Genomic DNA, 22,879 nt, shown 5'->3' on the forward strand with positions numbered 1-22,879 from the left:
ACCTTGTTACTCTGCAGAACGGCAGGCACTACTAAAATCTTGGGCCCTGTAGAGTATTTCCTCCTCCTCCTTTCTCAGTTGCTTCTGACTAATGAATATTTTGCACAAAGCCCAGCTTCTGCCTGGAGTTTGCAAATCCCTGAAAACCACCATTATTAGGCAGCATGAATTGTGTGCATGCAACTCTGAAAAGCACAGCAGCTAGCTGCTTATTGGTACGACCAAGGATTTGTGACTAGTTAGAGGACTGCCGAGGAAAAAAATCCCCTATGCAAATCATTGTATTTATGTGGTAAACATCAGTACACTAACTTTAAAGGCACATAATTCCCACAAGGAAAAGTTCTGTAATTATACCATAATTAAGTCTTTACTTACAAGTCATGTGAGTCTAAAATTTTGATGTCCTCATCATGCATGTGGTAGCCCAGCTGCAACCATGGCTGTATAGACACGGGCAAGGCAATGGCTTATAGTTCCCTCATGAGACCCAGAAAACTTGTAGTCAACCTTCAGGTATCTGTAATTTTATCTGCTTTTTCTGCCTGCACTGATTGGTCTCATGCTGTATCCCCTATGAATGTAAGCCTTGCCTAACTAAGAAATTCCCATCTTCATTTGCTAAACAAATTCTGATGGAAAATACACAGATCTTCAAAGCTCCAACACAAAGAATTTAATTCTTAGAAGATAAAACAATGGGTGGGGCTGGCTTTGCGCTTCCCCTTCCAGCAGCTTACAGGAAGCCAGAAAACCCAGCATCTTTTGCATTGTGCACCATCCCTATAGACCTCTGCTCCATCCCTGAGGGATTACAAGCATCCAGAGGAAAGAAAGCAGCTAATATTGCCTGAATGTAACAGGCTTCATGAAATGCGCAACTTTTCCTTATTCCAAAGGACACTGTCCATTTCCAGAGTACTTTCCTGATCAAGAAAAAAACCACATGCCTGTGGAAAGGGAGAGATTTTGGCAGTGTTGGGGTTTTTTTGCACTAACAGCACCCAGCTTCTGCTGTCAACTAACTGGCATTGAGCAGAGCAACTGAAGAGCCCAGTTTTCCTTCCCAGGTATCCATATTCCCACTCCTAAGTACCCTCTGCAAGGCAAATCACAATTTTTCCTGGAAGCCATTTGATGAGCCAGGGCATTGTCAGTTTCTTGCCAGCACAAAGAGGAATGTGCTGTCGTACAGCTAGAGAGGGAAGGCTTTCAGAAGTATTACCCCTGGTTCTCAGCATGCAGCTCTGAGGTCACATCTAGCTGTGTGTCAGGCAGCCTCAGTAATTCCCAGCTCCACTGCAAAGTGACATTTCAGCCAAAAAACCCTTATCATCTTCAAGAAGAAAGGCACTGTCAGTACAGATGGATGTTGCATGCTGGCAACAAGTCATTTCAGAAGGAACTGCTGCATATGTGCTGCACAAGCACAGACATCTCTTGGAGTGAGCAACTCCAAAAATCCTTAGGCTGAGCTTGAAGTTTTGGACTTAAAAAAATGTGATCCAAAGAAGCACAAAATTCTGATAGGAATTCTTCACATGGACCAGAGAGGTTTCAAACCTGGTAGATGTTCTCAAGTACCCCCAAGATGCTTCCTGTTGCTTCAATCTTTAGCTCTCTTTTATACGCCAGAAAGACAGATCAAATGAGGCAGAATGGCATGAACCCAGAAGCCTCTCCACTGCATAGCTAGCTAAGGAGGAACAAATTATGTTGAATATTCACAGGGACTTCTGAACTCACTAGTCCAGAAGAAAACATTTGAAGTTCAGCATTCTCAAACAAGTCCACAAAACTGCGTCCTGCATTTTAATTTCAGTAAGAGACTGTATTGCCAACAGGCCCTGAAAAATGATGGTGGTTTTGCTATGAAAATCATGGTTTACAACGATTTATACAGACAGACCCTTCTTTGTCTTCAGTGAGTGCTTGAAAGTGTTGGCAGTAAAGATTTCAATCCAATTTTGAAATATAGCAGCATCTGAAACTGCAGTTTGCCCAATCAGTATTAATTGTCATCAGCTCCACAGTTTACAAATTTTACAGTACCTGGTCCTTCAGAAAAAAATCTGCATGATGCAAGAGGACCTCATGCCAGCTAAATAACAATAAGTGGTAGGGCAAAGTGCGAAGTCAACTGGAAGCCGTTGTCTCCAGAACCAGAAAGGCAAGCAGCTAATTAAAACATTGTGTGGGAGCCCGCATGAGGTGTAAGAGAGCGCTGGGCCACAACAGGCTTTGGACGTGTGCCCACATACAGAAACACACTATTTAAAGCAACAACAGTTTTGAGAAGCAATGTAACATTCAAACCTCCTCAGCCTACTCCAGAAAAAACCACCCCTTCCCTCAGTGTTTTATAAGCAGTCTCCTATATAGAAGCCACCATGGGTTTCCAATTTTCTTGTTTGACTCAAAGGATTATTTTAGATTTCAGAGGTCAAAGACTAAGCAGGGCAGGAGAAACAAAAACAAACGAAAACCACTTATCCTTTAGTCCACATCTAAAGATCAAAAAAGAAAATCAGCTTACGAAACAAACTCTTCGCTTCATTATTCCTCGTGGGGAAGCTAGACTTCAAAAAAGGTGGGAACCTGGGCAAAATCCAGAACTTACTCTGAGAAATGTGCATCCTTGTGCATGAGATAGACACTCTGGCTATGCACAGGACAGTTATGAAGGCACTTCCACTGCCTGGCTGTCACACAGCCGCAGCCCTTCCAGCGGTACTTACCGACCGATATTCGTAGTAAATTTTGTCATGTTCAGTGCCTCCAATTGTGATTTCTGGAATGAAGCGAGGGATGGACACAGGATCCAGCACTTTACGTTTGTCCTGAACACTGAGGAGAAAGAAAGAAAGAAAAGAAAAGAAAGACAAAGGAACAGTTAGTCCACAGGCTGCCCCGAAGAGAGCAACAGCAATTCTGAGTTTGACCAAGCACTGAAGAGCTACTTCTGTGGTAAACACTGCTTCCACAGGTCTGGGCTGTTTTGCAGCTATTGTGAATACACAATTCTTTTCCTCCCCTTGCCTCCACTTGCTTCTGCTCCAACTTCTCCCTGCTTTTCCATTCCCACTCCAAGTTCTTCCTCCCTGGAGATGCTCTGTCATTCTCAAAAGCCTTCTCCATAAGCCACCTCTAGCATTTTGCTTTCCTATGCCAGCAGGGTAAACCCAGTGGTTTTACTGACTCCCACAACTATCTTGTTATACCAACTTCATTCAGTTGCCTGCTGCTTTGTTAGTTTTCACAAATGAACCCTCTCAACAATTAAAGTAAGGTGGTAGTGCTCTTCCCCAAATTCCCATCCTAAATGGACAGGCACTGAGGCAATCACAAGGTTTGGAAGCAAGCAGTGCCTCTAGCATCCTGCCTGAGATTAACTGGGCGATGCCTGCTGCAGCAGATGGAATGACAAATACCAGGATCCACCAAAACCCCATGCTGCACAGCACTAGCGCTGTCAAATACCCCAAATTTAACATGTCTCAGAAACTGCTAGAAAGCCACCTTCTGCACTCTGGTATTATATACAGACCAACAGTGCCACCTACACGTACTTGGGGAAAAATATATCCATTTGCAGTTAACAGTGACCAAATTCTTACATTAACACTGGAAACTCTGCAAATTGAGCTGTTTTCAGTTAATTGCATTTCCTTTAAAATATCTGAATACACAAAGCATGTGCCCTGAGCAAAGCAGTTAATCTCCTTTAAGCAATTAATTCTTTTCCCTAAATGACAAATTTTGGGACCTTACTTCACAGCACTGAATAGTTTCTGCAAGTAAACTAGTCTGCTAATGTGTCCTGACATGCACACTCTAAATTATCCCAGTACAGACAAATTAGTAAGGAAATGCAATAATTGAGTAAAAGTGGAGCTGGGAGAAGGCAAGGATAAATGTCCTTTTACAAGACCAGGATGAGCACCAAAAATGTTTCCTACAAACTACTACATTATCTTCATGTACACTAGATGTATACTTTGCATGCTGGAAACCAGGAAAAGGAGCCCTCCTTTGCCTCCTCACCAACACAGAACGATTTCTTCTCGTAACATGCTAGCACTAGCCCTCTTGTGGGCCAATCCTAGCCCTCCCACTCCAGGACAGCCTGGAATAACCAAGCTGGGATGGAATAGCTTGCCCAAAATGGTGGTATGATAATGCAACCAGGTTTCTCTTTGAATCTTGGTATACCTTAAGAAGGAGACATTCACATCTGCTAAGTCTCCTCTCTGGAAGTTCTGCTAAAAAAGGATCAGCTCTACTACTCACTGCTAATTAACCCACAACTAAAAAAGGCAAAAAAAACCCCAAACACAACAACACAACAAACCAACATCCCCAAAAAACCCAGAGAGGCCCTGGCAAAAAGCAGGCCTTCAGATAGCAGCTCTTCACTCCTTAAGTACAGCTCATCCTGCAGCTCCCACTGAAACGGGAGAGTCTACAGTCTGACAAGTAGCAGCAGATGTTCTGGACCTTACAAGTCTGCACGAGAGAGCAGATAATATTTGTCCAGGCATATGTGAAGTATAATTTGCCACGCAAACTGTGTCCAGTAGTTAACCCATCTGCAGTTAATCCGTTCCTTCGTGAATCTCAGCCAAAAGGCAACTGCAGAGAACAATTCCCAGGCACGACTTGTTTTAGTTAGTGGCCAAGATGGAAAACCTGCTGCTCTTAAATCATCTTTGCTCTCACAACTCCTGCCTCCAAAGAAACCACTGCACAGCAACAACAACAAAAACAGGCAAGTTTAATGCTACCAAAGATGGCTTCTCCAGCTTCAGCTCCGCACCTTCAGAAAAAAACAAACTATGAATGCTAACTAAAAGCACCACCCAAAGCCACCTGCCACAACGTCTTTAACCACAAAACTGCATTTGCTTGCCAGAACTAATTCACTGCTCAGCAGGAAGCATTTAAATGCACCTTTTATGTTCCCTTAGTACTTGCTCTCCTCCAGCACAAAATTATCACTATTTACTATTTTCTGGCACTTCACCATATTTTCTTGAAGCAGCTTTCATCACGCAGTAGCACAGCTTCCCCAAGCATGCTTTACCTACCCATAAGGTTATGTGACACTTCAACTTAACTGAGGGCATGCAAGTGGCTGTGTGGTCCTAAAACTGCAAGAGCCTAAGATTTCAACTCATTAAGATTGCAACCATCCATAAGCCCATCAGTGAGACCTTTTCTCACAACTACACAGGGATCACACTTCCAACTATACTACAGCAAGGGGCGGATAATCTCTGCTCCCAGGGCGCCTTTTACATGTGCTCTGTCCAGCATGACATGCACGAGCAGGTACTGAGGAACTGGGACATTCATGCCTCTTTCTGGAGGAGGAAATACTTTTCCCCTTAGATTCAGTTCACAGAATCAGAAAATGCAAGGCAGGAAGAGACTCCAAGGATCACCTGGTCCAACCAGCAAGGGGACACAGATGTTTTTTTCAGGGAATCTGCAGAAGCCTGATGATACACAAGTAACTTGGCTTCCACCCCCCACCTACTATATAAAACAAAGCCTTAAGATTGCCTACCACAGTGAACATGATAAAGTCCTATGAACATATTTGCTAAAGGTGTAAAGTAGGGTAGAGTAAGTAGACTGTTTGGAAAAAAAACAAAGCCACCAGCCAAATGAAAACCCAGTTTGCATAGTCTGAGCCATGATTTCTCAACAAATCATGTTGGCACAGTCACAAAAGCTAAAGTGACATGATAATATACAGTATTAGAAAACAATGCTTCTTACCTAAAAGCACTCACTCGCCTAAGAGGCTTAGAACCAGCAACACAAAGGCGTATCAAGTTAAATTCTGCACTTGCAAGATGAAAGTAACTTGAGAACAAGCAGTTGGAACCCACTGGAAAACAGAGCATTTTGTCACTTGCCTTGAAAACAACACATATGAGTGGACCTGCAACCTGAAAGGTGGTTGTAGCCAGGAAGGGGTTGGTCTCTTCTCCCAGGCAACCAGCACCAGAACAAGGGGACACAGTCTCAAGCTGCACCAGGGGAGGTTTAGGCTCGAGGTGAGGAGAAAGTTCTTCACTGAGCGAGTCGTTCATCATTGGAATGGGCTGCCCAGGGAGATGGTGGAGTCACCGTCCCTGGAGGTGTTCAAGATGGGATTGGATGTGGCACTTGGTGCCATGGTCTAGTCATGAGGTCTGTGGTGACAGGTTGGACTCGATGATCTTTGAGGTCTCTTCCAACCTTAGTGATACTGCAACTGTTTCAGACACTCATGATTTTGCCCATGCCTGTAAGAGGGGAAAGGAGAAATGCTCCTGACTCATACCATGGCCACAGAGCTGAGTGGGAGAGATGGTTTCTGCATCCAACACCTAACTGTACTGACCTCCTCTACTCCTGTGCTCATTCAGCAGGCATACAGCACAGCTGTGAGCTGTTCCCCCACACCATGTATCCTTCCTTGCCTGTCATTTTTTCCTCAACCAATTCCCTCCAGAACTTAACAAGGGCAGGGCAATGGCATACAGACCTCCTTCTGGCAAAGGCAGAAACATGGCCACTCCCTTGGTGAGCAAACAATCATCATGAGCACCAAGAAAGGAAAAAGAGTTTGCCAAGAAAAGCAGGTCTGCAAGAGAAGGTGAGAAGGTGCACCAACGGCCCTTGAAATCTATAAAAAGCCACTGTAAAGAGGAAGTTACAAAGAACTGCTTCACACGAAGCAAGAGAGAAGGTGCTAAAGGAAGCAGTTTTTAATAGTGCCAGAAGCTTTACATGGAAGAGTTTGTGATTTTTGGAATCTTCCTGACAAAAAGTTTTAAAACCAATACACCTCCTGGAAGCATTTCTAGCCCTGCTGTTTGAAATAGCCAAGTGTTCACACATGGACCTTTCTTCCCTTTGCTAAGCATGCTCAACTACCCTGTGAAGGTAATCGCAGAGCTGAAGGGTTGCTCTCATCCATTCAACTCCGGTACTTCTTGCTGCAACATTTCATCTAACCAGAGCAAAGTCTACAGAAAGGAATCAAGGGGTTAGCAATAGCTCCAAGAAGGTAAACAAATGTTCAGAGAAGTTAGGAATGACCAGTTAGTACACCTACAAGGTACTTATAACAACTTCAAAGCATCTGATGTCCCATCAAATGCAACACTGGAGGATTGACTACACAGGGTTTGTGGCACATTGAGTTATTAATGAACAAAATTGAACAGATGAGAGTGGCAAACTGTTTCATGGCTACATTAAATGGAAATAGATCCCCTCTTCATCAGGCTAAACAGAATGCCAGTATCTTTTTTTTTTTTTTTTTTTAAACATGAAATCCGTGGTAGCTTTAAAAAGCCAACAATTTGCCCATACAAAGTGTGTTCTGCTCTAGCAAATTATGAAGGAGCTGCTGGAATGTAACATTTAACTAGAGACCTGTCTGATGAAACAAGTCAAATGCTGTAAGCTCCCCCACACCAGCTGACAAAGTAACACAGGCAATGTAACACAAACTACAGCTCCTCATTCCAATACATATTTTGCAGTGCATGTAGACAGTCATACAATTATACAGGGTAGGGCATGGATAAAAACACGCTTGAGACAGTGCAGTAGCCACAGAGGAACTCCTCTAGACATTTCAAAAAGCCAGCAGAACGCTTTCTGTTACACTTGGCACTTGCAGAAGAGTAAAGCAGTTAAGAGTATCTTCTTAGAGATCTCTCCAGCTTCCAAACACAAGTATATACATTTTTAACCTTTTACCAAGACACACTTCAGCCCCACAATCACACTACTTACCCTCTATTAGGGCAAAGAAGAGAAGACTCTAGGGCAAGGCCGGGAGATAAAAGGTATCATTATGCAGCTGATTTTGTATGGGTGTGGCTCACTGGTTTGATTAGCTTGTTTGCATTCCCAAAGCAGTCAAAAGCCCTGCTGGGGTTTCTGTGCCTCAGATGTGCAATGAAAAAGTTACCCGTGCCGCTCCCCTTCCCGCAGACACGCTGCTACAAGCTGAAAATTTAAAAGGCAAAACTGCCTAGCCAGCCAAACCTGCACCAGAGTGGGGTGACCATCGCTGCGGTGCCCCATCAGAGCATGCTGCCCCTGCAACAGCATCAGCTGAAATGGCCCAAATTAGAATGAGCGAAAAATGCTGGGAGGTCAGTGAAGAAACTGATGGAAAACCAGAGAAATACCTGCTGCAGCCTCCCAGAAACAGCCACAAGGGGGCAGCATATGCCAGCCTACAGAACAGGCAGCCCACCAGCAACGTGATCAAACAATTCCAAACCTCTTCCCCAAAGGAAAATTTACTGTAGACATGGGACACTGGCTGGATACGTACCACAAGCTCTTTTCTACTTGGGACGTTGGAAAAAGCAAAGAATGCATCAGCATTAACATCCATGAACTGGCACCCAAGTTTGGCATTTGATGCTTTGGGATGCAATTCCGACTCTGAAGACAAGCAGCTGACATCCTGCAGGGTTTGTTTTGTCCTTCCACAACTGTCCTGTTTGGCACCAGCCCTGACATTTACATGAGTGAGGTTTGTGAAAGCTGTGACAGGATACTAGTGTCTGTCCTGCACTTCTGGAGTTAGCATGAGAAAAGATTATGTCCAAACCTACATGTTTTTACTAAAAGTTATAAAGCTGCTCTACCCAGCCTGCTCAACATACCGCCCATGATTTCCCTCATTCAGCTGAGCAAGGCACAGAATGGTTTAGGTTGGAAGGGACCTTGAGGAGCCATCTAGTTCCAGCCTCCCTGCCATGGGACAGTGACACCTTCCTCAAGACCAGGTTGCACGAGGCCTCAAACACCTCCAGGGAGGGTGCATCCATGACCTCCCTGGACAACCTGTTCCAGTGTCTCAGCAACATCACAGTAAAGACATCCAAATATGAATGCTACCTGAACAGTGCTGTTCTGAAGGCAAAGGGAACAGCAAAACTCAAAACATAAGGACATTTAAATCAGCAGCTTGTTGCACTGCAAGATCTTAAAACAGCCGACCTCTGTCAACAGAAGAAATCATTTCATATTACCTACAATGCCAAAAGCCTTATGGAGTCCTTAACAATGCAATTTATTCCCTTTCTACAGTTACAGAGTAGAATTTTCATATAACAATATACTGCTCCTTAATGCTATGCTTTCCTTCAACTGCCTCCTACACTCCGCAATTAACAAGCCTTTCTTAATACCTGTACCAGTGTGAAGCTATAGGAAAACAAGTAACTGTTTTCCTTCAAAGAAAAACTGATATTGATAGTTTAGCAGGCTTAAAGATACCAGGTGCTGTTCTTCAATTACTACACAAAGAAACCACTTCTCAGATATTTGAAGGGCACCCAAATCATAACTTATTTCTTAGATGCCACCCAACGCTGCTCTTGTGTGATGCATCTTCACCCCCTGCTAGAAAGGCTGTAGAAAAGAAACATCATCTCTCATTTTAGGAAACATTTGAAGTAACAGCACCAAAATGTAACAGGCAAAAGAATATCAGAAGCCTGTAAGAATGTTTAACTAACTCCTCCAATGCTTGTCACAATAAAGGTAGAAATTCAAGGGCAGGCATTCAAAGATCTGTTTCTATTAACTCGAAGTAACCAGAAATAAGGAAAGAACATAATTCTCAAATTTTATTTAAAAAAAGAACAGCAACTACCCTGCACTTCCTATCTGCACATTCAGTCTAAAGACCTAGCAAAATGAGAAGTCTGTCTCACTTTAGTGCAAGGTTATCTCTGTTTATAGTCTTACAGGCACAGATTTACTATTTACACAGGGTTATGCAGAGAGCCTTTTGTTCATCAACACGACTTCAGAGTGGTCCTCTTCATACTTCATCTGTAAGTGTTGCTACAGCATCTGTAACATGGCTTGGGTCAATGTATTTTGGAGTTTAGAAGGCTACCTCTTTTCAGTACTGCAATGAGGACACATGCAGGCCCATCAGTAGTACTCCACAGCTGAACTGGAGGACAGATCATCATGGAGTACTTGCAAAGCATTTTAGTTCATTATTTGAGTCTGATCTTTTCACAAACAACTAAACAGATAAGGACCTTTAACCAAAAAAAGACCCCAAAACAAACAAATCCCAAACAAAATCCAATCCTTAAACTGCACCACTTTACAATCCCCCTTGCTATTATAGAGAACAAACAACAGAACTGCAATAATTCATTCTATGATTCATTCCGGTTTTCTTTACTGAAAGAATGGTCAGGCATTGGAACAGGCTGCCCAGGGAAGTGGCAGAGTCACCTTCCCTGGAGATGTTAAAAAATGTGCAGATGTGGCACTTCAGGACATGGTTGGCAGTGTTGGGTTGACAGTTGGACTTGATGATCTTAGAGGTCTTTTCCAATCTTAATGATTCTACGAATTAGGATTAAAGCTTCTATTTAGAGTTATTTACTGGGAGTCAGGGGAAAGGAGTAAATAAGGATTTATTGACCAGCAGACAAGATAAGAAATCAGCCTGGTTCTAGAAATTAAAAAACAAAACACAACACACTCTAAACACAGCCAATCTAAGCAGCATCACACACAAAACTTGCTACAAGCTCTGTCAATGCCAGGACAGAAGAGAAACCACCACGCCAACTGCATAAATGCTGGTTTGAAGTAAAATGCTTTTTTCTTTTATTACCCAGGAAAAGAAGCACTCACAAAAAATACCTCTCTAAGGGCCACAGGTCACAGCACTTAGGAAATGCCTGGAGAGATCTTGTGCTTCATTAATGGAATGGAATCTGTTAGTCTAGAGTCTCTCGTCTCATCAATTATCAGCAGCAGCAAAATGCCACACCGTATTACAGTGCCAAGCCCCAGCATTACAAAAGCCTACTACTGCTGCTGACTTCTGACAAAACAAGAAGTCAGAGTGCAAATACAAATGTACCTTGAAAACCTCAAGGCTTTAACCATATTCTCAGATCTGAGGCTAAGTAATGTTCAGTTACTGGAAGACATCACACTTACTAAAGTCTCAAATGATGGAAAGCAACATCATCCTGCTCCGGCCACGGCCCCTTGTCAAACTTCAGGTACTCAATGTCTTCAATTACCTGGAATCAGAAGATAAAAATTAGTCTGATCAGAACATCCAAAACAAAACAAAAAAAACCCACAATGGACACAGTCTGCAAATCAATGAAATAATCAAAATGGGTTATTGAACAATCACCCAGTAAAAAGGCCTCGCTGCTAAAGCTGTGTTAGCAATGCAAATATTTAGAGCTAACATCTCTCCCTCACATTTCTGGAGGTTGTGGCCCTGCTATCGGCACTGGGCAGACACACAGGGGCCAGCCCCGAAGCCCTTCACGCTTTCAGCCTTGGTGAGCAGAAGATGGCAGGTAATAACCTGGCTGAGAGAGGTCTTATTTGCAAATTCTTATCTGCTCCAAGACACTCTTCAACCTACTACTGAAGTTGAAAGGAAGCAAAGAAAGTACAATCCCATCTAAGGCAGAACAAGGAGGAAATGGAACTAAGTCTAAATTTAACCCCATTTTGTTGCAAACATAAGTATCATGCTACTTAGGAGGCCTGTTGGTTTGCTGGGTTGGTTTGTTCCAAAAAGAATCAGTAGCACACACTGAGGAGAAGTTGCGGTCCTCTTGGTGTTGCTCTGTGTGGTTCACATCACAGAAACTGATGCATGTTTCAGTCTAAAAAACTCAAAACACTTGAAGCAGTCGCCCTGAGGGAAGTCCAAAGGCTCATCATTTCATCAGGCAACCAACACATGCAGGCAGAGGAGCTACCTACACAAGCACAGACCCCAAGCAGAAAGGTAAAAACTCACAGCTGAGCACCCAGAACCATTCAAACAAGTAACATCAGCTCAGCCAATTATTTCCTCAGCATCCCCAAACTTACCAATCCCACATTTGAGCTTCATTTACAGCCTGGCTTCACCAGAAAACACATATTTGCTGGTCCAATAGGTAATTGCGTACCACAAGCCTGAGCTTATCATTCATGACTGACTAGACCTGAAGGAAACCTGAAGTAGTGGCAGGAATATGCACTTAAGTTGCATGATGAAGTGGAGATAGTACCTTGAAGCAAGCTGGAGAGGAGGGGATTGTTACCACACCAAACATCACTTTTTTAGGGGACTTTCCCAGAAGTAAAGGATAAAGCTATGAGGTCAGGAACAAAATCCTGTTGATACGCTGTCAGTCCACTGACAAGTAAGTAGGCCATCAGTGACACCACCAGTAACAGAATGGTAGATGAAAAATACTTCTGTTCCATACTGTACATTAAATTCCCTATAATTATTCCCTGCAATCACAATAAACACTAAATCCCATCTACTACCACTTAAAAAGCAGTAAAAAATGCTAATTACAAAGCAGTTTCAACTACAAAGGTCCACTCTGTTACCAGTATTATGGTGTTTTTATGACAAGAAATAATGGCTTATAGATATGACTGCATGGTCATATCCTTCAGGCATGTATCACAGTATTGCCAAGGTTGGAAGAGACCTCGAGGATCATCAAGTCCAACCTGTCATCACAGACCTCATGACTAGACCATGGCACCAAGTGCCACGTCCAATCTCCTCTTGAACACCTCCCGGGATGGTGACTCCACCACCTCCCTGGGCAGCCCATTCCAATGACGAACGACTCGCTCAGTGAAGAACTTTCTCCTCACCTCGAGCCTAGAACTCCCCTGGTGCAGCTTGAGACTGTGTCCCCTTGTTCTGGTGCTGGTTGCCTGGGAGAAGAGACCAACCCCTTCCTGGCTACAACCACCTTTCAGGTAGTTGTAGAGGGCAATGAGGTCACCCCTGAGCCTCCTCTTCTCCAGGCTAAATAACCCCAGTTCCCTTAGCCTCTCCTCACAGGGCTTGTGCTCAAGGCCTCTCACCAGCCTCGTTGCCCTTCTCTGAACATGTTCAAGTGTCTTGATGTCCTTCTTAAACTGAGGGGCCCAGAACTGGACACAGTACTCAAGATGTGGCCTAACCAATGCAGAGTACAGGGGCACAATGACCTCCCTGCTCCTGCTGGCCACACTATTCCTAATGCAGGCCAGGATGCCATCGGCTTTCTTGGCCACCTGGACACACTGCTGGCTCATGTTTAGCAGCTGTCGATTAGCACCCCCAGGTCCCTCTCTGTTTGGCAGCTCTCCAGCCACTCTGACCCCAGCCTGTAGCTCTGCATGGGGTTGCCATGGCCAAAGTGCAGCACCCGGCACTTGGGACTCGTTGAATGACATCCCGTTGGACTCCGCCCATCTGTCCAGCCAGTCGACTGGACAGATTTTATTTCCTTAAAACTGATTTTGCTGATCAGGTGGCAAAGCCAGATGCTGCAGCTGAGGGCATCAGAAACCTGTGTTTCACACCCAGAAAAAGCCAATGACAAATCCATCTGTTGATGGAAAAACATTTCAATCTTAAAAAAAACAAAACTGTGCCACAGGCATCTATAAGGTTTTTCAGAACTACATGTAGAAACTGCTTCTTCCTACCAAACTGCTGCAACACACTTCCCCAGGAGCAGCATTCAAGGATGCAAAGAAAGATTATTTGGTTCAAATATCCATTATTTACTTTAATTCATGTCAACACTGAATTTCCACCATACCTCCTGTTAGCTACGCAAAAGAAATTGCAGGGAGGTCATTCTGCCTCTGTACTCAGCGCTGGTTAGGCCACACCTTGAGTCCTGTGTCCAGTTCTGGGCCCCTCAGTTTAGGAAAGATGTTAAGTTGCTGGAATGTGTCCAGAGAAGGGCAACAAAGCTGGTGAGGGGTTTGGAACACAAGCCCTATGAGGAGAGACTGAGGGAACTGGGATTGATTAGCCAGGAGAAGAGGAGGCTCAGGGGAGACCCTATTGCTCTCTACAACTACCTGAAGGGAGGCTGTAGACAGGTGGGGGTTGGTACCTTCTCCCAGGCAAGCAGCACCAGAAGACACAGTCTCAAGCTGCACCAGGGGAGATTCAGACTGGATGTTAGGAAGAAATTCTACAGAGAGAGTGACTGCCCATTGGAATGGGCTGCCCAGGGAGGTGGTGGAGTCACCATCATTGGAGGTGTTCAGGAGGAGACTTGATAGGGTGCTTGGTTGCATGGTTTAGTTGATTAGGTGGTGTTGGATGATGGGTTGGATGCGATGATCTTGAAGGTCTCTTCCAACCTGATTTATTCTATTCTACTCTACTCCACAGCAAAGCTTTGGAAACACCCTGCCATGGCTCACAACAGGACTAATAATAGTTACTAACAGGGCTCAGAATTTATTGCAGGGGAAAAAAGAAAACTGTATCCTAATTAGTTTTGTGCACTCCTATTACCATACCAGAAGGCTTCTCTCCCAGCAGCTTCTTAACAGCTTCCTAATTTAAAAGAAATATCCTAGCATCCCCTGGGAATTAGCAGCAAATGAATGATTTAAACCTGATCGCAGCACAACTTGCAATAATATCCAGGAGAGATGACAACTTAATAAATTGCAGAGAATAGAAGGATTTAGAAGGGAAAAAAGGAAAAAAAAACCCCACACCAAACCATCACTGCTGTTTCAGTAATGAGATCCCTTTCCATAATCTTTGCAACTAAGCTTCTGAGCCTGTTTCACAATGATGTGGTGAATGCTGTTTCTGGAGGAGCAAGGCGGGTGGCAAGCAGCAGCAGGTGACACTGTTCCTGTTCCTATCATTTCTGAGGACAAAGACACCAAACCTCAATAGGGTGCTCTGTCAGCTGACTTCTCCCCAAATTCCTCCTTCTCAGGTTCTTTAAGCAAGAGAGGGACACAGGGAGCAATACAGGCTGCAATCCTACAAAGTTCAGACCACAGCTTACAGAAAGGAGCTCAGTACACATACAGCACCTACAAATGGTAAGTTTTTGAAGGCTAACTGGGGCATTTCACTGCTGCACTAGCAAAGGATACAGGAGGCTACTGACAGACCAAATCTGTGCTATTTTCATCATTCTCTCCAAGGAGGTGGTGGAGTCACCATCACTGAAGGAGGTGTTCAGGAGGAGACTTGATAAGGTGCTTGGTTGCATGGTTTAGTTGGTTGGGTGGTGTTGGATGATAGGTTGGACACGATGATCTTGAAGGTCTCTTCCAACCTGGTCTGGTCTATTCTATTCTATTCTCTCCAGCACAAGCTGGTGACACTGAATAAAATTGATATATAAGACAAAAAACACTATTCACAAGCACACAAAAAATTAAGTAATTTAGGTTTCCAAGCCACTTTCTTTCTACCACCAGCCCTTTTTTAATATCCAGAGCATGGGAAAAAAAAAAAAATATAGCATACTACTTATTCTCAGCTTTATTCTCAGGTAAAAGCAGTCTGAGGTATGCTTGGAGAAGAGGAGGCTCAGGGGAGACCTTATTGTTGTCTACCACTACCTGAAGGGAGGTTGTAGCCAGGAGGAGCTTGGTCTTTTCTCACAGGGAACCAGCACCAGAACAAGAGGACACAGTCTCAAGCTGCAGCAGGGGAGGTTTAGGCTCGAGGTGAGGAGAAAGTTCTTCACTGAAAGAGTTGTTAGTCATTGGAATGGGCTGCTCAGGGAGGTGGTGGAGTCACTGTCCCTGGAGGTGTTCAAGAGGGGATTGGACATGACACTTGGTGCCCTGGTCTAGTAGTCATGAGGTCTTGGGTGACAGGTTGGACTTGATGATCTTTGAGGTCTTTTCTAACCATACTGATTCTATGGTTCTATGCTAATGAAGCTCATTTCAGCACTCAGCACTCCTTTGGCCACTACAACTGATGTTAATCACAATATGACACCCCAAGGGATCTTTTCAAAACACGCTTCAGAAACAGAAGTAATTTCTAAGTTCTGCTATAAGCAAATCAGAAGCCATTCAACTATAAGGTGATTAAACAAAGAAGTTCCCAAATCACATAGCAAATAATCTGTAGATTGCAGCTATCTAGCAGCTAAGCATTGCTATCTGTCAGCAGAATACACCCTACAAGCCAAAGCCAAATCCCTCCTGCTAACCCTTCTTTCCAAATTTCAACCACTTCATTCCAAGGTAAACTGAATCAGAAAGGTAAAAAAAAGTTTATTCTTTGGAGTGGAAAGAGTACCACACTCTATAGCTAACTTCTAACAATGAAAATTGTATCATCCTGTACTTAAATTGTAATTATTCCTCTAGTCCAGAGAGGTCCAACCAAATTAAGAACTACAATCAGTGCATAATGATGACCCTATGTACAGTGATGACACAAGAAGACTCTCTACTTGAGCAATAAGAGCTTTGGAGTGACTTTAAACCCTGATTGAAAGGATTAAAGTAAAATCTCTAGCAATGGAGTTTACTGAAAAAAAAAAAAAGCAGCAAAGGAGGACACAAGCTGCTTTATTCTGTCCACTTCAACACATGCTTAGAGAGAAGGAAAGGGAGTAAACAAGTAACATCCTCTCTCTCATTTCTGCTACCAAACATCCATGGCTACCTTCTTGCAATATCATGGTTCTCAAATCTTATCTTTTGTTACATGGGGGGGGTGGGGGGGGAATATATAACTGCAGTTGCTCAATATTCCCACCCACACCCTGACCTTGGCTTTTTGTTCATTTCAGCTTCTTCCTATTTCATTATGTTTGTCCCTCAAGAACAAAAAAAAACCACCACAACCAACATCTAAAAATATGGCAGAAAACATATGATTCCTGGGATACTGATCCTTCTTGACAGAAAGGATGCTTCTCACTGCAAATCACTGTGGCTGAAGGTGTGTGAACTTTAACAAGCAGTGCCTTCCAGCTGCAATATGCCCACCACAGAAACAAGGGCACCCTGCTAGCAGGGAAGCAATGCTTTATTTTTTTATGCACAAGAACAATGAGGCTGTGCTCTCCATTTTTCACAGGGCTGCTTGCAAGACTGAAATCTGAGACTCCAGATCTATTTAGAAATAGTAACTCCAGGACTAAAGACAAAATGTGAAGGTTTATCCTCTTTCTTATTTCCACCCCCCCCCTTCCTGAAAAATCACAACTCATGGAATCATTTAGGTTATAAAAGACCTTTAGGATCAAGTTCAACTATTAACCCTACACTGCCAAGTCCATCAGTAAACCATGTGCCTCAGCACCACACCTGTATGTCTTTTAAATCCCTCCATAGATGGTGACTCCACCACTGCCCCAGGCAGCCTCTGCCAGTGCTTTGCAATCCTTTCACTGAAGAAATAGCCAACTTAAACCTCCCCTGGTGCAACTGGATGCTGTTTCCTCTTGTTCCTCACTCATTACTCAGGGAAAAGAGACTGATCCCCACATCTCTGAAACCTCTCAGGTAGCTGTAGAGAGCAAGATTCCCTCTCCTTGGCCTCTTTTTCTCTAACACCTTGATGTCTTTCTTGCAGTGAGGGATCCAAAACCAGAGTATTGAAGGTGTGGCCTCACCAGTGCCAGTGCCAATAATGATACAGAAGGATTCACATCAGAACTATCAGCTGGTAAAGGTTGCAAGTAGCCATTTACATAAATACAGTTGATCTTACAAAAAAGGGAAATGCCTTTGGATTTTTTTTTTAAATCTTCCAAAAATCACCTCATTTCCAGAGAGTTCAGAAATTTTGCACTACTCCAATGCATGCAGTTGCCTCCTTGAAGTGTGATTTCACTGTGAACTTCTATTTATTTGCTGCCACATTCATAGGATCAACGAGGTTGGAAAAGACCTCAAAGATCATCAAGTCCAACCTGTCACCTAAGACCTCATGCCTACTAGACCACAGCACCAAGTGCCACGTCCAATCCCCTCTTGAACACCTCCAGGGATGGTGACTCCACCACCTCCCTGCGCAGCACATTCCAACAGCTAACAACTCTGTGAAGAACTTTCTCCTCACCTCGAGCCTAAACTTCCCCTGCTGCAGCTTGAGACTGTGTCCTCTTGTTCTGGTGCTGGTTGCCTGTGAGAAGAGACCAAGCCCCTCCTGGCTACAACCACTCTTCAGGTAGTTGTAGACATTGAAGCTATCAGCCCTTTTTGTGGCTATAAACTCAAACTGTCTCAGAAGTTTACTGGTTAATGATGATAACCTCTGTTATCAAGCACACGAGTGTCCAGAAATCCAGCCACAACAGGGCAGGACACAAAACATGGCACACAACCACATTCTCATAAAGGAAACTAAGATGCCTAGAAATGCACACCAGTGCAGTCAACAGCAGGTACAAGTTTTAGGACCAGGAAAGTTATTTTCTGCTTCACAAAGTTTTTGTAAGGGAACAGAAGGATATTAGGTGCAGAGTACTGTAACACAGAAGGACAACTAAAATCCACACACTGTTCATTTGAACAAAGTCAGGCTTAACAGGGGAGTTTACTGCAGACTCCAAGTGAAACAGGTGTTATCACCTGTTCCAACAGTAGGAACCAAGTTCAAAGATTTGGAAGGTTTTCCAGCCCCTTGCTCCCAAGATTGTCCTCAGCAACTACTAGTTTGGAAAAAAGCCTTCCCCCAGTTTTCTTGCTAATAGTGACATTACATGGTGTGGAATATCTATTTGGTCAGTCCAAGTCAGATTGTCTCAGCTGTGCCCCTCCCCAAACCTCTCTGCACACCCCCAGCCTAATGGCAGGGAGCAGTGTGAAAGACAGACTTGGCACTGTGCAAACACTGCTCAGTAACAGCCAAAATAAGTGGTGCATTTGCAGCACTGCTCTGGGGAGATCTAAAGCACAGCACCATATGGGCGCTTGCAAAGAAAATTACCTTAAGTCCAGTCAAACCCAGACCACTCGCAAGTGAGCACAGCAGTAATAGGGTGCCACCTGCAACACCCACAAATGTTCATAGAACTTGTTTTGGCTTGTAAAAAGAGCTCCACAGAGGCAGTAAGCAGTCAGAAAACTCCCTTGCTATGAACAAGGTTGGGCTTACAGATCTTCAGTGAAGCACTGGCTTGGAGGCTTAGCTAGGAATGGCTGTAAGACCTTTCCCCATGGCCAGATGGAAGTGTCCCCCCAGAACTACATGCAAACATCTGCAGCAAGTCTGCCAACAACCTGCTGAATATCATACTTTGTGCAGGTGGGTGGACAGGGGCTGGTATACTGAAACAAATGTGGTTTTCCTTTTGCCTGTTACACTTCTCCAAGCTGCTCCCTTTCCCAAACTACTAAGTTTTCCATCTCAGAGTAATCACTCTGCTGCTTCTCTCTTCCCAGCTGATTCAGGAATTAATCACAAGCTGCTGTGCAAATGCCTGGACTTACTTCTTGAAGCAAAAAGCAATATAACAAACCTCATATTTCTTTTCCACTCTATCAGAGGAAAACAGAGCATTAAGTGGAATTCTGTCAGAGCTTTCAGAGAAGAAAAACAGGATGAAAATAGTAACATCAGCAGGACACATCTGAAAAGATGTTTTTAGTGCAGTTGAGATCCTTATTGCTACTACAGAATTCAAGTGAGCTTTGAGGGACTCGCTGTATAGCTTCCATTCCTAGAACTAAAACAGGCCCACTACAGACCTGTCCAGCATTACAAAAAGCTTGTTGCTCTTCGCAACAGGGGAGAGTAGCTACAGAGAAAAGTTAATAATAGAGAAGCGAAAGGCTTCTTGTCCTGCTAGTCCACTGTGAGCAAGTACGTCTGCTGAAATAAGGCAAATACATTACACCTACTCTAAAAAATTACACAGTGGAGTAGGAGGAAGCAGTGATCTCATGTTAATCCTATCACATAATAAGAGCAGGTTTATTTCTGGAAATGAGAACACAATTTATCTGGCTTGGTCCAAGGCTAATAAAACCATCGGGAGGGAAAACTGCAGTTTAAATACCACCTGCTAGCTCATGTAGATGAATAACCCACAGTTACAACACTTGTAACAGCTCTTGTTACACAGCTCTTTGCTATACACAAGTAGTGACAAGCTTTTAGAAAACAGAAGCTCTTTTACCACATAGGAATTTGTGTGCCAAATTTCAGCACAGGACACTGCTCAATGGCAAAAGCCAACAGACCGACCTTACATGGGTAGCTAAGACAGAGCTGAATATTGGGGTTGATTTAACTTAGTTAATGCCATCAGTTCCTATGCTGTGCAAAGCATGAGCTATGCAAAGCCTTGCGTATCCCACCAGCCACTTCAAACAGAGATGCTGACTGAACAGCCAAACACTGCACAGCCCAGCAGGTTCTGAGGGAATGATGTTTTCACCTCCCTCAAAGGATCTACATGGAGAAACAAACTAAATTTGGGAACACCAGGCACAAGTTACATCTAAAGATGGACATCTAATACACTAAAAAAATTAGTGATAATCGTGTGGTCTATAGAGAGCTTTGCTTGTCCAGCCAGAAAGAAATTTTCACAACAGGGATGAGAAGTGAAATTTCCACTCTCCTGACAAAGTGGCACTCACTCACTGAAATATTCTACTTCAGACCCAGCCCAGCTCTGTGCCATAGCAACATACATAATGCATCTAAGTTTGTTATCTAGGACAATGTTTCCTTTACATTGCAGTCTTGGAAGTTTGAGGGGAAAGAAAGTTCAATATATGCAGCGAACTCTTACCTTCTCTATGTCCTCTGCCTCACTTCCTGTGTACTGCAGAATTTCGGTGGTCTCACTGAAAAGAGAACAACAAATCAATTTCCCTGACAACTGCTCTACCCATCCTCTCCCTGCTGCTTCAAAATGAAGCAGAAATTAAGTTGAAAGGCAGAAACACAGAACCAGAATTATTACAGGTTTTTTAAATGCTTAGAGGTTTTACAATACAATTCCAAGAAGGCCTGTAAGTTGTTCCTCTCCTGATGGAAATTTGGTAAATGAACTGTGGTACCTACAGAGTTTCAGTTAAAAGAAAACAATTTAAAAGTCCTAACAATGAATTTGTTTCCATTTCTCTAAGGTAAATACTTAACCCAATCTACTGGAAGCCAAGTGAAAGGTTCAACCAGCCTAACCCAAAACTTCCATATGCCCTTTATTTTATAACAAATACATTAATTCTTTATTTTTAAGAGAGGAATACATTCATTGTGTTCTAGCACTGAGCTGACTGAAGCAATACAATGCAGACACCTGGGTCTGTAAGTATAAAAACATTTAAAACAGGTAATAGTTTCCTGGTTACAACACCTTCTTATTCATATAGCAACCATGACAGAAAAGACACCTGCAGAGTAGGGCCATGACAAGAGCTCCTAGATGAACACATTTTAATACTACATAGGCACAGCCACCCTCTGTAATACTTGTTGCCAAACCTGCTCCAGCTGCTCTGCAAGACCTTTCCTTTCACAGTATCACTAAGGTTGGAAGAGACCTTGAGGATCATCAAGTCCAACCTGTCACCACAGACCTCATGACTAAACCATGGCACCAAGTGCCACATCCAATCTCCTCTTGAACACCTCCAGGGACGGTGACTCCACCACCTCCCTGGGCAGCACATTCCAATGACGAATGACTCGCTCGGTGAAGAACTTTCTTCTCACTTTGAGTCTAAACCTCCCCTGGTGCAGCTTGATACTGTGTCCCCTTGTTCTGGTGCTGGTTGCCTGGGAGAAGAGACCAACCCCTTCCTGGCTACAACCACCTTTCAGGTAGTTGTAGAGGGCAATGAGCTCACCCCTGAGCCTCCTCTTCTCCAGGCTAAACAATCCCAGCTCCCTCAGCCTCTCCTCATAGGGCTTGTGCTCAAGGCCTCTCACCAGCCTCGTTGCCCTTCTCTGGACACGTTCAAGTGTCTCAATGTCCTTCTTAAACTGAGGGGCCCAGAACTGAACACAGTACTCAAGGTGCGGCCTAACCAATGCAGAGTACAGGGGCACAATGACCTCCCTGCTCCTGCTGGCCACACTATTCCTAATGCAGGCCAGGATGCCATTGGCCCTCTTTAGCTAACAAAAACATCACAGACAAACTGGAAGCCCAATGTGGATGCTATGTCAAAAAATACACAGCAAAGCTGAAGAGCATGGAGAAGAATTTGCAGACTGTTCAGACAACCACTTTTGAGTTTAATCAACAGTAAGGCTGGCATCTAAGCTGTCCTAAATAGTCACAACATAAAAATAACTTTTAACTGCAGCAGTCCAAACTAGTTCCTGGACTGCATTAACACTAGTCAGTTAAAACAGCTCTGGTATAAAAAGTTCATTTACAAAATGCCTTTAATTCCTATAAGCTCCCAAGTTCTCACAGTCAGCCTAGTAGGGGAACTACTTAAGGAGTTTGCTCTCAACTTGAAAACAAAGCAGAAAGCCTCACAAGGACTCTTATGTCACAGGAAGAAAAGAAGTGTCCTCCTCTCAGAGGGAGCTCCTGTGACAGTGTAGCACATACTCACATCTTCAGTACCAACTTTGTGTAATCAAAGCGAGGGGCCATACTTCACCAGAATCTTAATACTGGCGATTGCTGTAAGAACGCAGATCAAATCACTTATTGCTCTGCAGATTATTAGGGTTTTCATTAAGAAAAAACAGCTGCTCAACAGAAACAGTACTGGTATGAAGGAGAACATTAGCAATCTTAGGGCTTTGGTCCAGGAAAAGACAAATCAAATTAAAAACAAAAGCCGTCTGTTCAAAATCACAGCGTAGAAGCTATCACAACAGCTGACTCACAAATCACTATCAAAAGAAGCCTTAAAAGATGCTAATGAACATGTCAAACTACAAAAGCAGCACCAAATCTAAGACAGTTCAATATTCACTATAAAACACACCAAGCAGCATCAAGTTGTTCCAAACAAATGGAACAAGATAACAAGAATTTTACTAAGTAACAAACTGTTTCTCTGCTGCACTTCAAGAGGAGCAAGAGGACAAGCAAGCATAAGTACAAACGTGGAAAGTATGCAT

The 22,879-nt window shown here is 43.6% G+C and overlaps 1 protein-coding gene across 1 annotated transcript in view; it reads right to left on the minus strand.

The window, feature by feature from the left end:
- The window catches only part of NDUFA10 (NADH:ubiquinone oxidoreductase subunit A10), a 47,511-nt gene that overhangs the window by 14,492 nt on the left and 10,140 nt on the right, over positions 1–22,879 (minus strand). The window contains exons 7-9 of the mRNA XM_054172216.1: positions 20,580–20,634; positions 11,005–11,090; positions 2,739–2,847 (exon numbers count right to left, since the gene is read on the minus strand). Coding sequence (XP_054028191.1) covers positions 2,739–2,847; positions 11,005–11,090; positions 20,580–20,634 — 250 coding nt within the window. The remainder of the gene's footprint in view (positions 1–2,738; positions 2,848–11,004; positions 11,091–20,579; positions 20,635–22,879) is intronic.

The sequence above is a fragment of the Dryobates pubescens genome, chromosome 2, assembly GCF_014839835.1.
Source record: "Dryobates pubescens isolate bDryPub1 chromosome 2, bDryPub1.pri, whole genome shotgun sequence".
Lineage (NCBI taxonomy): Eukaryota > Metazoa > Chordata > Aves > Piciformes > Picidae > Dryobates > Dryobates pubescens.